Below are 14,649 nucleotides of genomic sequence, written 5' to 3' on the forward strand. Positions count from 1 at the left end.
CCAGTGCCCCTCTTCTGCTTTCCTGGTGCCCTCGCCCCCGGCTCCCTCATCCACTCTCACAGGGCCTGGGCCTGGGCCCGCTTGTCCGGTACTGAGGGGTAACCAGGAGGCGCCGGGCTCCGCGCTCTGTGCTCACCCTGCCTGTGGCAGATGGCAGGAGCGTGCGTTCGTGGACTGTTTGTCGGGGTGGTGGCGCCATTTGTGCTTTGAAATGGTCTCCGAGGGAATAACCCTTTAACTTGGTGTCCCGGAGTCCCCAGGCGATGCTCTGGAACTGCTCCCCACAAAGCCAGTCAGGACTTTGGGGAGCCTCCTCTCCCTCGGAGCAGACTGTCTTCAGGGCAAGAAGCTCACACGGCTTCACCTCCTGGGTCTGACCTTGGCGCATTCAGCATATGCCCCTCCGTGTGCTTCCCACAGCGAGTCCGCCCAGGCGGGGTCCTGGGGAAGCCAGAAGACCTGCACGCACCCCCACTTCGCAGTCAGACGTGACTCTCGGCCGCCAGTAAACCAGAGGTTTATTAGAAGACAGGAACACGGTCTAAAACAGAGCTTGTAGGTACGGCGGAGAACGGGACCCCTCGGCTGGGTCCATTGTGGGGTTCAGAGAGCCAGACACCCACGTCTGCACTCACTCCCTGTCCCCAGCCAGCTCCAACTCTGAAAAAACCCCTCCAGCCCCTCCTCTGGGCTTTGTCTCTTCCCTGGGCCAGGAGGTCACCTGATCTCATTGTTCACCTTTAGCTATTTCCTTGCAGGGGGGAAGGGGCCCTGGCCATTTGTTGCCAGGGAGACAGAGTGTCAGTGATTTATGCACACTGGCCTTTCCCCACCACCTAGAGACTTAAGAAATGCATAGGGGAAACTGAGGCACCCACACAGTATTCAGAGGAAACATTAAGAACAGTCCCACTTCGTCACACCTGGTTACACAGGGCATCTCCATTAATTAATACCTGAGTGACCCGTCACCAGCCGCCCTCAGGGGCCAAGATGTAATTGCAAATAATTGGCCCGATCCTGCAGTCTTTGCTCAAGCAGAGCGGCAAGTGAGGTTCCCGGGAGCTCCGCTGGGGGAGATGGGCCTGTGACACACTGCTGATCCTCGTCACGAGTGCATGTGACGGGGCGTGCGCTGGAGGACCGGGCCTGTTAGCCGAGAGGCTGGGGTCCTTACTTGGGCCTTGCCGGACCTAATCGTCATTCCCATTTTACAGGGAGGGAAACTGAGGCACAGCAAGCCTAGCGAGGGGCTGTCCATCTTCATGTCTGGAAACTGGCTTAGAGAAATCCATTTCCTGCCCGTACCCGTGGAAGGGGCCTGGCCGACAGATCCTTGTCCCAGGGGCTCGTACGGGCTTTGCTGCTCTCCTGCTGTTCTTTGCATGTCGCCCTGTTCTCTCTTGCCAGCCCCACTCTCCAGGGGACGCGGTGACAGTCGCTGCGCAAAGTGCTCCCTGTTCACCATGGAAACAGGCTGAGAAGAGAGAGAGAGAGAAAATGCTCCCCCCAGCCCATTCCAGGGCCAGGCTTTGTCTGGACGAGGGCCCAGACCCCCGCCGGTGGCAGACCGCACACGAGGAGAGACGAGGCCAGTTGTGAGCTAGTTGAGTGGCCTGGCCTTGTCTTGGCTGGAGTTTTAGAAGGTGGGGTTAGACGGAGCTAGTTACACACCTTTAAACCCCGTCAGAGATAGAATGGCCCCGTGGTCAGGACGCTCAGGGGACCCTGTTTAAATTCCCGGCTCTACCGCAGACTTCCTTGTGAGCTTGGGCAAATCACTTAGCCTCACCGTGCCTCAGTTTCCCCACTTACAGTGGGGTGATAGACCTGCCCTGACTCATGGGGGTGGGTGCAGCGCCCAGATGCTATGGGTGATAGTCTCCAAAAGCCTTTGGCGCCAGAGGTTTCAGACAGAAAAGCGCTAGGTTTGTTCAAGCCAACAGGGTCCTTTAAGGTGACACCCCGAGTCTGGGGCAGCACCAGGACTAGAACCCAGGAAGCCGAGTTCTCCACCGCTGCCTGGCCCCCGGCCCCAACCTGTGTCAGCTCTGGGTTTTCTGCCCTCGTCCCATTTTAAACTGTCCCCTCACGTAGCCGAGCGGCGTGGGAGGGGGTTGGGAATTGACTCTCAGCTCCCGCGTTAATGGGGCGGTTTCTGGGCCCTCACAGCGAAGACTCAAAATTGCCTCCCATTTTCAGGAACGTTGGTGTAGACGAGACGGGACTGTGGGGGGGTGGTGCCTACCCGGCTTTTCAGCGGCTCAGTGACATGGGGGCTGGCACGGAGCCCAGCGCTCGCTCTGGGAGCAGGTAACTGACTCCTGGGCGGCGATTCTCCAGGGACGTGTCCGGGCGGCGTCTCAGAGGAGGAGACCCCGTCTCCTGCAGGGAGCCCAGGGCGCTGTCTGACAGGTTCCCGTATTGCTCGGGAGAGAGAGAAAGGGGTGGTGCTGGCCAGAGCATAGGCAGAGGCTGGGCATGTGGGGGCCAGCACAGAGCATTGCACTAACAGCACATGCAGCGGGGTGGCCCGTGGGCTGTATCTGGAGCTGAGAGCAGAGCCCCTGCACAGCGGGGGTGTGGACACGTGGTGAGCAGTGTCTCCGGTGCCGCGGGCACTGCCGCATGGTGTGCTGTGTCTCGGGTGCCACGGGCACCGCCCCATGGTGATCCGTGTCTCGGGTGCTGCGGGCACCGCCCCGTGCTGAGCCGTGTCTCGGGTGCCACGGACACCGCCCCGTGCTGAGCCGTGTCTCGGGTGCCGCGGGCACCGCCCCATGGTGATCCGTGTCTCGGGTGCCGCGGGCACCGCCCCGTGCTGAGCCGTGTCTCCGGTGCCGTGGTGACCACGTGACGGCGAGCCATGTCTCTGGTGCCGTGGGCTCTTCTTGTTCCTGGGAGCTCCCCCCAGGCAAAATGACCCAGAAGCCAAAGAGCAAACGGGGCCCCTCATCTCCCTGCTTTGGCTCGCAGGGTCGCCGTGCTCGGTGGTGCACAAGCCATTCCGAGCTAGGAGCCAGTCCCAGCAGCTGTCCTGCTCTGAGACGCCCGTTCCAGCCACTCCGTCCCGTGGCCATCACCGGCTCGATGCCTTCTCTCTCGCCAGTTCCCTCTGCCTGCAGCCGGGTTCCCCGCACACCCTGTTGGGCTGTCCCACGCTCTAGCACCTTTCACTGGGGGCCGTTTTCCTCCCATTTCCTGTCATTCCATCCCTCTCTGTCCCCCGGCCTAGTCATCGCTGCTTTGCACGTACCCCCTACCCCCAAGGCCGAGCTCTTTTCGCCTTTCCTCCTCCGGCGTCCCCGCAGCTCCCCAATCACTTTGGTTGCCTTTCTCTCGGCTCCCTGCAGCGCCAGCCTTGTGCCGCTGGGCGTCCTGGGCTGGCGAGGGGCCTGGCTCTGGCGATCTCGCGGTGGTGTTTTTACGGCAGTCGCCGTGGCTCGAGCCGGCTGGGCTCTGAGTCACGGCTGTGCCTCCCTGCTGCTTCCTCCGGGTATAATGACGCCGTTTGTTCCCGGCGGCTCTGGAGTAGCATAGGAATAGCTCAGCGGCAGCTTGTCAGGTGGGTTCCTGGGGGACGCGGCAGAGCGGCGGGCATCGAGCGCCCACAACGCAAGCTCACAGCTTGGCAACAAAAGCCGCGGATGTTCTCTCCACAGGGGCCCCATAAACCCTCTGCATGAAGGGCCCTTGTGTCTGCCATTGGCTGCTCTGGGGGCCAGCGGGGGCTGGATGGCTCTGCTGGGTTCCCTGCTCGGGGCAGGCTCGCTCGGCGGCTCCAACACGCTGCCTCTTGCTTACCCTGGCTTCAGCAGCGATGTTCTGGGCTCCTCGGAGGGCTGGGGGGTGTATCACACCCTGCTGCTCCCTGGGCTTTCCTGAAAGACGCCGAAGCCTCCTGGTTGGGCCGGGGGAAGCCCTGGTGACTTGCCTGCCGCAGAGGGGAGACGCGGGGTTGGCCCTTTACTGGTACTTGCAGCACTTCTCTCTCCTCCTGGCGCTTTACTGCTTGTGGCCAGAGCTGGGCTCCTGCCAAGTGTGGGTCCCCGGCTCCTTTTCCCCCTCACCTGGAAGCGCTGGGCTCATCCACCCCCGTCTCCCTGGGGCTGTGGCACTGTCACAGCCGGAGGGATATTTGGGAGGAGATGCCAGGCTGGGCCAGGCCCTAAGGGACAGGATGGCACCAGGAGTGGGGGCCGTGTTCAGTCCTCGTCTGCGTGGGGCGTGAGAAGGAACTGGGGCCTGCAGAGCCCTTTGAGAGACGGGCACTGCCTTCCTTCCTGTTTGCTGGGTGACGGGAGTTCTTGCAGCTCACCTGACCCTGAGCGTCCTGAGCCGGGGCCCGAGGCCGGGAACACAGCCTCCTAGCACGGCTTTCCAGCTGGAGGAACAGCATGTCCGGTGCCCTGCCCGAATTCCTGCTGCAGCTGGGGCGTTATGCCCCTCGTGCGCTTTGAGTTGGAGGCCGTGTCCTTCTCCTTCCTTCCACCCCGATGTGATGCTGGCGGAACAGAACTGCAGCTGTGGCCAACCCCAGAGGTGCCTGCATCGGGGCCGTGCTCGAGCGCCCCTTGCACCTTCATGTATGTTAATCTCTGTTTAGCTGCTAACATCCCCCTCCCGCATCTGGTGTTCGGGGAGCGTGCGCCAGTGCCCTGAAAAAAGACCTCCCCACAAACAGGAGCCGGGTCCAACCCTGTCCTGCAGCCCCCAGACTCGCAGCTCGCCCTGCACCCCGCCCCTCTGCTCCACAGCCTCCCAGTGTGTGTGCAAAGGGAGCCATCCTTGAGTCCTTCGCTGAGAGCCCGGGGGCTGCTGGATGAAGTTGACTCTGCAAGTAGAAATGTGGGGTTGGGGGCATGCAGGGCCCAGAGACTCAGCAAGTGAATGGTGCCCGGCAGCAACCTGGGTGCCTGCGTGGGCTGCAGAGACCAGTGCTAGTGGGGCAGGGAGCTGGGGAGCAGCGGGGGCTGCTTCTGCTCCTTGCCTCAGCCTCTGGGGAAACGGCCCTTGCTGGAATTACTTGGCAGGGCTAAAGCAGGATCCCAGCGAAAGGGACGGCGGCTAGACATCCCCTGGGACAGGCCGGTGGGGCGCCCCGCCTGGGCGCAGCGATGGAATACCAGCTTACCAAGGGGCGTGGGGGAGTCGCCATCACGGACCCTTCGGGGATGTTCCCCTAACAACTCTGCTGTGGGATTATTTCAGGGCAGGTCCCTGCTATGCATCTGTGAATTATTGTCATGGCAACAGTGCGGAGCCGAGGGATCCAGTGGGTGCTAGGCCCAGGATTAGAGGCTGAGCCGAGTCTGTGTGTGCAGGCAGGACGCACGTGCACCCAGCCAGCCTCCGGCACGCACACGCACGAGCGGGCACATGCACACAGAGGCACGCGGGCAGGCACGCGGGTGTGCGTACACCGACCGAGGATTTAGGAAGCCGGTTAACTGCTTCCTCAAGGGTTGTATAAACTGGCCCAAAGGGCAGATCGGTTCTTTCGCATTGAAAAGTGTCTCCTGCCCCCGATCCTAGTGCCTGGCGGCCGGGGTTCGGCTGTTCTTTTTGCTTTCTTGGCAGTGAAACCAATTGTGACCGGTCCAGTTGTTCTCTCTTGGTCTTTTCCAAATGGGCACCTCTGTGTTTAGCAGGCGACAGGGCCCCAGGCTGGCACCCCCTTGGCCAGGGGATGGGTCCTAGAGCAATTGGCCGGCAGCCGCCTGTCTGCGGTGCGGCAGTGCCCCCCTGTGGGTGATGGGACCAATGCAGCATCTCCCCACTTCCCTGCTCCCTCCTGGGCTGCATTTGGGGTGCTCTGCTCAGCGCCGAGCCCTGGCCTTCAGCTGCTGTTCACGGCCACCGTGGGCCACTGGCTGAGCTGGGGCTGCCCTCCGGGGCCAGCTGGGAAGCCAAGGGGGTGTTGTGTACAGCCCGGGGCACAGCGTCTGGGTCGGGAGGCCTGGGCTGGGACTATTTTTTGCCTCCTCACACAGTGTATCCATGGGCCCTTCCCGTCAGAGGTGGCTCAACCCCTGCTCTGTCTACACGGGGGTCAGCGCCGCGGAGCTCCCAGCTCTGCCATGGCCGGGCTCCCTGGTGCCGCTCCCTGGTTTTGTCCCCTCTCACTGTCTGGCCCCTGGCCCCGCAAGGGAGACGCTCTGCGTTTGTCGCCTGCCCCCCTAATCTCTCCGCCCCCCACGTTTGTCTCCCCGCAGACGGCACCCCCCTTAGCGAGCTCTCCTGGTCCTCGTCGCTCGCCGTGGTGGCGCTTTCCTTCTCTGGTCTCTTTACCTTCATCTTCCTCATGTTGGCCTGTCTGTGCTGCAAGAAGGGAGACATTGGCTTCAAGGTAAATGCTCCAAAGAGGGGGTCCCAGCCTGGCTGGAGGGGGGGAACGAGGGGAGGGGGTCCCAGCCTGGCTGGGGTGGGGAATGAGGGGAGGGGGTCCCAGCCTGGCTGGAGGGGGGGAACGAGGGGAGAGGGTCCCAGCCTGGCTGGGGGAGGGAATGTGGGGAGGGGGTCCCAGCCTGGCTGGGGCGGGGGGAATGAGGGGAGGGGGTCCCAGCCTGGCTGTGGGAGGGAATGTGGGGAGGGGGTCCCAGCCTGGCTGGGGCAGGGGGAATGAGGGGAGGGGGTCCCAGCCTGGCTGTGGGAGGGAATGTGGGGAGCGGGTCCCAGCCTGGCTGGAGGGGAGAGGCGATGTTGCTGGGGATGCTGGTGGGTCTGGTGCCTCGTTAACCCCTGATCATGGCGTGTGTGCCTGGGCCCGTGGAGACTTGGGCCCTTCTCCTTGGCCCACACAAACAGGGAGCTGGGCCAGGCCTGGGCAGTTTATCACCACACACCGGCTGTGCCTGGCTCCGGTCGCGTCGCTCTCTGCCCAGGCCTCTGCCCAGGAAATGCCCCTGGTGCCCTGTGGGGTGGGAGGGGCTGTGACCTCCCCGCACAGAATGTGCCCGAGGAACAGTTTTCTCTGTTTGCTGGGATTTTTGTGGAGGCTCGCGGCGCCCGGGCGGGGAGGGAGGGGCGGTGCCCGGGCAGGGATGGGGGGCTTGACCATCCCGCGGAGCGTGGGGAGGAACAATGAGGCCACTCAACCCCCCACGCTGCCTATATAGGAGCAGGGAGAGGGTTTGCGTCCAGCCCGGATGCTGCCCTGTGGCCCAGCAAGTCCCGCCGGGGAGGAGCCCCGAGCGTGGCGCAGCAGCGAGCCCCCAGGCACCATGAGGCTGGTGGCAGCCGGGGCGGGGCAAGGGAGATGCTCGCCGTGGCCTGTCTGATCACGGAGGCAGCTGTCAGGCCCAAAGGGCTGTCTGGGGCACACAGCCAGGTAAAGGGAGGGCGCCCATGGGCCGCACAGAGAGAGCAGGGCCATGGGGCTGGGACAGGCCTCTGAGGAGGGATGAGAGAGACGTGGGGCGGGCAGAGCCCTCTGGTGACATGGGCGGAGCCTTGGGGGTCTGGAGTCTCTCCCGGCCCCACGTGGGGCTGCCTGGCCCTTAAACTCATGCTGCAGCAGCTCGTGCGTGCCTGGGTCAGGGTTATACATGCCCGCTGGGGTGATGGGCGATCTGGCTACTCCCCTTCCCCGGGGGTCTCCCCGGCCTCTCCACTCTCCAGGGATGGGGCTGCCCCGCTCCCTGCCCCAAAGGCAGCGCTGGGGAGTGGGAGGGCGCTGGTGAGGGCACGGGGCAGAGAATGGCTTTCCTGCCCAGCCCAGCGCTCGGCAGCCAGCCCCAGAGAACATGGGGGGAAGCGGCTGAGATCGCGCCCTGGGGAACTGGGGGACTGGGCAGTAGCCCTGACAGGGGGGTGCGCTCCACTCGCTGGATACGGGTACTTGCTAACTGGGGGCTTGCAGCTCTAAGGGCTCAGGGCCGGGGCTCTGCATCAGACACGCGGCTGCGTGGGGAGCCGGTGAGCGGGCCTGGCGGAGCCGCCGCTCGGTGTGGGCGCGATAGAAACCGGGTGGCTGGGCAGCCCCCAAGGCGTGCCGGGCGCTGTACAAACACACGAGGGGCCCAGGAGGAGCCCACAGCCGGACAGACCCGCCGGGCGTGGGACGTGAGGAAAGGGAGAGAAGTGGGTGAGGCAGGGCGTGCCAGGCTCCTCATGTCTCTTGCAGCGCCGTGGCGTGCTGAGGGGGGGCAGGGAAGCTGTGTGTGTGGGGGGGGGGTGCACGGGCGCGCTCAGCTCTGTGTGTTTGTGCTGTGCCCACGTCTGCCCCTGCCGACCCCCTGCCCTCTGCTTTGTGCCCGGGCCAGGAGTTTGAGAATGCCGAGGGAGAAGATTACGTGACCGAGTTCTCGGTGCAGGGCTCCCCGGCCACGCAGAATGGCCCCGAGGTTTACATCCTGCCCCTCACCGAGGTGTCGCTCCCCATGGCCAAGCAGCCAGGGCGCTCAGGTAGGCTGCGCGGCGGAGCGGGGCCGGGTGGCTGCAGTTCCCGAGTGGATTGCAGCTTCGGATCGTGCTGCTCCCTGGGAGCCTGCGTGGCGTCTCCCGGCCAGGACAGCGCTCCCTGTCCTGATCAAGGAGCGGGGCCAGCGCCCGTCATGGTCACTGCTGCCATGTACCCGGTGCTCTGGGGAAGGGAGGCGGAGACTCCGTGACCACGGCCAGCAGCCCCTGCCCGTGGCTGACTCCGAGGACGCTTTTGGGGGAAAGCGCTCCCTGCGGGGGTGCAGGGATCACAGGAGCCCAGACACATGTCCCGGGAGGAGCTGGTCTTGGCCCATTAGCAGGAGGGGCAGCCAGCCCCGGGGGCCCTGTCTCCTGGCCTGCAGCCCCCTCTGACCAGCATCCCTCAGGCCTTTTCTCCAGCACCAGTGCAGGGGAGCAGCCCAGGTTGACCAGCCCCGGTGCTGAGGGGCTGGGAATAGCGCTCCGGGCCGGGCAGGCTGGGGAAGGGAAGGCCTCTGCCACAGCCCTGCCTGGCTGGAGGGGGAGCTCAGACCCTGGGCAGGCAGGTCACACTGGGCTCCTGTTCTGGGACAGGCCCCTGGAGACACAGGCGCTCTCTGAGCTCATCCCACGGCCCCAGATTCCTTCCCTGGCGCTGCCCCCCCGGCCGTGGTAAACAGGCCTGTGAGTGGGAGAGGAATTCTGAGCTCGCCGGGCGGGGCGAGGAGCCAACAAACGCTGCCACAGAGCAGCTGCCCTCACCCCCTGCCCCTCTCCGCTGCTGTGCCGGGTGCTGCCCCAGCTGATCTCACTGGGGCTTGGACAATGGCCCCAGTGTCTGGCGTGGCTGGAGCGGTGCAGGGCGGCGCGATGCTGCCCAACAATGGGCCCATTGCTGCCCCCCCGTGGGTCCGGAATGCTGGGATTCCGCCGGGGAGGGAGGGAGCGAGCGCCGGGCGGGAGGAGCGTGGGGGCTACATCCCCGATGTCCCGGAGCTGCTGGCTGGGTGGTTGGGCTGGGATGCAGGGCGCCTGCTCGCTCTGACTTCACCCGCCTCCGGTCTGGCTGCGGGTTCCTGGACCTCCCAGCTGGACTGGAGGAGGAGGGGCAGCTCCTCCCTGCTGTCGCCTTGGGGAGAGCTCAGCGGGAAAGGGCTGTTCCCCTGGGGCAGACGGCTCCCAGCCCATGGTGGGGAACGCCAGTGGGGAGCGGCTCCTGGACATGAAGGGGCCACAACTGGCACCTGCTGCCCACCTGGGGGCACTAACCGACTCCCCTGGTGTGCAACTCCGCCCAGCGCCGTATCGCAGGGTGTGAGGGGCTGGAGCCTCCCAGGGACAATGATGCCAGGCCATGCCTGAGCCCACAGCTCTGCCAGCCGGAGCCCAGGAGACAGCGCCACAGGGCCGATGGAGGAACACCATGAGGCTGCGGGGGGCCTGGCGCCGAACGGCAGGAGGGGGCGAGCTGGGCGCGGCTGGGAGACGCGGGTAACCTGGCAGGCGGGCGGAGCTGGGCGCGGGAGCTGGGCGCGGCTGAGAGATGCGGGTAACCTGGCAGGCGGGTGGGTGGGGCAGGCCACCGGGCGCGCTGATGCCGAGCTAGCTGGATGTGCTCTCTTACAGTGCAGCTGCTCAAGTCCACGGATCTGGGGAGGCACAGCCTCCTCTACCTGAAGGAGATCGGCCACGGCTGGTTTGGGAAGGTGAGCGCATCCCTCTCTTGGGGGGACTGTGTGGGGGGGAGCGCTGTGCCCGGGAAGGGCTCCCCGAGGGATGTCAGCTCAGGCCGGGATTTGCCCTGGCAGCGGGGTTGTGGAGCTGCGTGTGTGGGGGGGGGAGGTCCTAGAGCCCGTGTGGGGCTGAGTGTCTGAGCACCGGCTGCTCCATCTCTTGGCTCCCCAGCCGGGTCGGCTCAGCCTCTCGCCCCCCAAACTGCTGCGCGTGAGCGTTTGGGACCCTCTGTGGCTCTGGCGTTCTTGGCCAGACTGTCCCGTGCGCTGCCCCGGACCGTCCTGGCTGGGGCCGTTGGGCGGGGTGGGGCAGGAAGCCTTGGAGCCTGGGGAGGTGGGTGCCGGTCTCGGGAGGGGAATGTGCCCTTGCAGGGAGAGAGGGGACGTGGGGGTGGGGAGGGGACATGCTGCAGGACGTGATGCCGTGGGCTCACAGCGGGAATGTGGGTGCAGAGAGGGGACGTGGGGGTGGGAAGGGGACGTGCTGCAGGATGTAGTGCCGTGGGCTCAGGGTGGGAATGTGGGTGCAGAGACGGGACGTGAGGGTGGGGAGGGGACGTGCTGCAGGACGTGGTTCCGTGGCGCAGGATGGGGATGTGGGCGCAGGTGGGGACGTGAGGGCAGGTAGGGGACGTGGGCACAGGACTGGGGCACAGGGCCATGGTGTAGGGCCATGAGGGCAGGCAGGGGATGTGCCGCGGGGCGCAGGACGAGGGTGCAGGGCCATGGGCGCAGGGCCGTGGGTGCAGGGCCATGAGGGCAGGCAGGGGATGGGGCGCAGGGCCGAGGGTGCAGGGCTGACGTGCGCTGCCATCCCTAGGTGTTCCTGGGGGAGGTGAACTCGGGGCTCAGCAGCACCCAGGTGGTGGTGAAGGAACTGAAGGTGAGCGCCAGCGTCCAGGACCAGATGCAGTTCCTGGAGGAAGCCCAGCCGTACAGGTAGGCCAGCACAGCGCCCGCTCTGGCCCCGGTATCTCTGCCATGCAAGGAAAGAGCTCCCTTGCCCCAGGGAAGGGCTCTGGGGATGGCCCCAGTGCTGGGTCCCTCCCTGCCAGTGTGGAGCCAAAGCCTCTGGCGCTCTGCTCCCAGGGGTGCCTCCCCTCTGCGGCTGAGCCGGCAGCGTGGCACGGAGAGGCCCTTTCCCACACTGGCCATCCCTGAGCCGCCATCTCATGGTCGCTGCCATCCGGGCCTGTCCTCCAGGCTCCGGTCACGGGCAGCACGTTGGGTCTGGGCCTAGATCAGAGCAAACTGACCCCTTCCCAAACCATCGCACGAATCAGCCCGTCTGTGTCTGGCAGGAAACTCAGGGGGCCCAGGCGGGACTGAGGGGCGGCTGAGCTGGGCGGGAGTCCTGGACTAATCCAGGGGGCTGCGGGTTGGGATGGAGGGGCACTGACAGGGAAGTGTGTCTGGGGGGGCACCGGGGAGCTGGGGGGCATGGGGTTGGGATTGAGGAGCATTCACAGATCTGGGGGGGCTGGGATTGGAGTAGAGTCAACTTTACACTGCGAGATGAACAAACACCCTATTGTTGTGGGTCCTGTTGAGGCGGCTGGCACTTCCCGGTACCCATTTGTTCTCTGCCCGGCCAGGCCCGGCGTGGGGACGGGTCACAGAGAGCTCCTTGCTGCCCCCAGAGACGCATTGTGCGGGCTGGGTGACAAGGAGAAAGCTCTCTGAAAAGGTTTCTTTCTGCTAGCCCAGCCCTGGGCTCCCCATTCCAGGTCTGCCGGTGCCCCTCCAGCCCGACCCGCAGCCCCCTGGCTGCCCCAGGCCAGAGATGACGGGTAAGTTGTCCCAACCCGGCTTCCCCGGTTTGAAATCTCCATTGCTCTCTCCCCTCCCTGCGCAGGGCTCTCCAGCACACGAACCTGCTGCAGTGCCTGGCCCAGTGCGCCGAGGTGACGCCCTACCTGCTGGTCATGGAGTTCTGCCCGCTGGTACGTCGCCTGCTTGAAAACCCTTCGCCCTCTTTGGCCCTCTCCTCCACTTCCCCATGCCGGGGCTGGCGCCCTGCGGGTTCACCCGGGCCCAGCTGCTGCTGCCGGGGCTGAACGGCAAATGCCGTGTCCAGAGCAGGTTATTTCAGGCCCCGCGTTAGCGCGCTGGGTCCCGCTTCCCCCCAGCGTGGGTGAATCTCCGCTCCCCACAGCTTCGGGGCTGGCTCATTTCCTGTGCGGAGCCACAGGTTCAAGCGCGGGGGATGCCAGGTGGGGTGGGGACGCCTGCCCCTCGTTTGGTAGCAGGGCTAGTGAGTCTCCAGGGAGTGAGAGAACACGGCTGGGGTCTCAGCGAGTGCGGCTCGTTCTGGGGCCCACCTCTGCAGAGCCCTTCACGCCGGCTCACAGCCACAGCAGATCCCTGCAGGCTGTGAATGGGGGTCCGTAGTGTCCGGCGCTGGCAGGCTCCCCGTGCGGCTGGGGCGATGCGGTTCACGCCGGGGAGCCGGGATCGCAGTGGATCTGCCTGCCTGCCGGCATGGGGCAGTCCCAGCCTTGCCGGGTTTTCCAGACCCCTGAGCCCCATGTGGGGAGAGAACCCATGGGGGGTGGGGGTGTTGGTGGGCATGTGCCCCCTGTGCCACGTCCCACTCCCCAGGCAGGTGTTTGGAGATGGCCCAGGCATTGCCTGTGGGTCGTGGGCAGGGGACTGGGGAGATATATACACCCCCCCCCTCCCCAAACCGGTTTTGGGCCAGGCCCTCTGCTCTGCTCCAGCTCCTTCCCTGCCCTGACGCCCCCTCGCTCCCCTGATGCACTCAGCTCTGCTCCCGGCTGCTCCCCCCTTTGTGACGGCGTGTGGGGCCCTTGGGGTCTCCCTGGGGAAGGGCGGCGCGGGGCCACTAAGGGGGGAGGGGCTCAGAGACCTCAACACCGGCCGGCGGGGCCGTGGCTCAGGGCCGGTGACGGCTGCTGCTCCCGTGACAGGGCGACCTGAAGGGCTACCTGCGGAGCTGCCAGGTGGCCGACTCCATGGCCCCCGACCCGCTCACCCTGCAGAGAATGGCTTGTGAAGTGGCATGCGGCATCCTGCACCTGCACAGGAACCACTACGTGCACAGGTAAGGCTGGGCCGGAGGGGGCGGGGGCACCACAGACACTCCCCTCCCCTGCCTGCTGGGCCCTGAGCATCGCCCGCCCCTGCCACCCGGCACCCATGGCTCCAGAAACCGTGAGCTCCCTGCAGGATGTGCACCCTGGGGTGGGAGGAGAGCTAGACACTGGGTGGGGAGGGGGACCAGGGCTGGGGCGGGGCAGGAGTGGGGACTGGGGCTGGGGGAGCAGGGGCTGGAAAGGCTTTGTAACTTCCCCAGTACCCTATGCAGCCTCATCCCACCGCCTCCCCATCACCAAGGCTCGGGGCCCCCTCAGGTGCTGTCCCCGGGTTTGCTGGGCCCGTGACACCCCTGGGCCCAGGCTATGAGCAGAGACTGCAGTAAAGGTGCTTCCCATGCTGAAGCCTGGGAGCTGGCGACCCCCCCCCTCGCCCCCCCGGCACGTGCAGCTAGAGGACATGGGCCAAGCAGGAAGAGGGGCTGCCAGGGGGTCTGGCCTGGTGTGGGAGGGTGGGGTGTCCAGTCCCCTGCCTGGCATGTCGGGGGGCAGTGTGCGGGGGATGGGTCCAGCCTAATTGGGGGGGGGGAACGTGCGGTTGTGGGCATGTCTGGTCCCCAGCCTGGCGTGTGGGCGGACGGGGTCACATGTGGCTTGCCCTATGGCTCCTTTAACCGGTTTTCCACGCCCACCCGTTGGCTGGGGGCCGAGGGGGTCTCACCCCAGCGTAGCAGCACAGCATGGCATTGCCGCTCGCCCAGGACTCCGGGGTTCCTCTCCTCAACCCTGGTCCACCCGCCGCCCTCTGGCTTCTCCTCCCCAACAATATCCTGGTGCTGAGTGAGTTGCACACGGAGACTCCAGCATCAGTGATTTTGTTGAAGAGGGCGAGCGCTGGCTTCTGGGGCCGTCGGATCCTTCTCCCTGCCTCGCTGCCTCTGCCTCCCAGCGCTGCCCACCGCCCGCCGGGTAACCGGTGCCCTCGGCGCTGCTCTCCAGAGGCTCTAGCAGAGGCAGTTCCTGGGTGCCCAGGACCTCCCCGTCGCTCTTTCATGCTGGTGAATGGAGCCTGGTGGGTCTCTCCAGGGCAGCAGCAGGGCCAGCTGCCCGGACACCTCCTCTGCCCCGCGGGAGCAGGGGTCCCTCGGGGGTCCCTGGGGCAGTTCAGACCCCCTGGCCCACGCACTCCTGGCCTCTCCACTCAGCCGCCAGTCGGCGCAAAGCGCTGCAGCGAGTGTGACACGTGAGCTGGGACCCCCCAAATTCATCTCGCACGGGCCACCGTAGCCGTTAGTGGGGACCCCTTTAATCCCGGCCGAGCTGGGCCGAGCTGGGCTCGAACCAGACACCTGCAGCCTCTGATCCATGCGTGGTGTGCGCCAACTCCCCATGGGGTCCTGCCTGGGCCACACACACACCCCCTCACCCCCCCTCTACACACACATCCTCACCCCCCC

At 65.7% G+C, this 14,649-nt stretch overlaps 1 protein-coding gene across 1 annotated transcript; it reads left to right on the top strand.

Moving 5' to 3' along the window:
- The first annotated feature begins 4,440 nt into the window (after positions 1–4,440).
- On the top strand, positions 4,441–14,479 carry AATK (apoptosis associated tyrosine kinase). The gene is made up of 8 exons (XM_034789315.1): positions 4,441–4,498; positions 6,216–6,349; positions 8,265–8,406; positions 10,030–10,109; positions 10,957–11,075; positions 11,992–12,079; positions 13,067–13,200; positions 14,398–14,479. Exons 1-8 carry the CDS (start codon positions 4,441–4,443, stop codon positions 14,477–14,479), a joined length of 837 nt encoding a protein of 278 aa, XP_034645206.1.
- Positions 14,480–14,649: the final 170 nt, after the last annotated feature.

The sequence above is a fragment of the Trachemys scripta genome, chromosome 14 (genome assembly GCF_013100865.1).
Source record: "Trachemys scripta elegans isolate TJP31775 chromosome 14, CAS_Tse_1.0, whole genome shotgun sequence".
Lineage (NCBI taxonomy): Eukaryota > Metazoa > Chordata > Testudines > Emydidae > Trachemys > Trachemys scripta.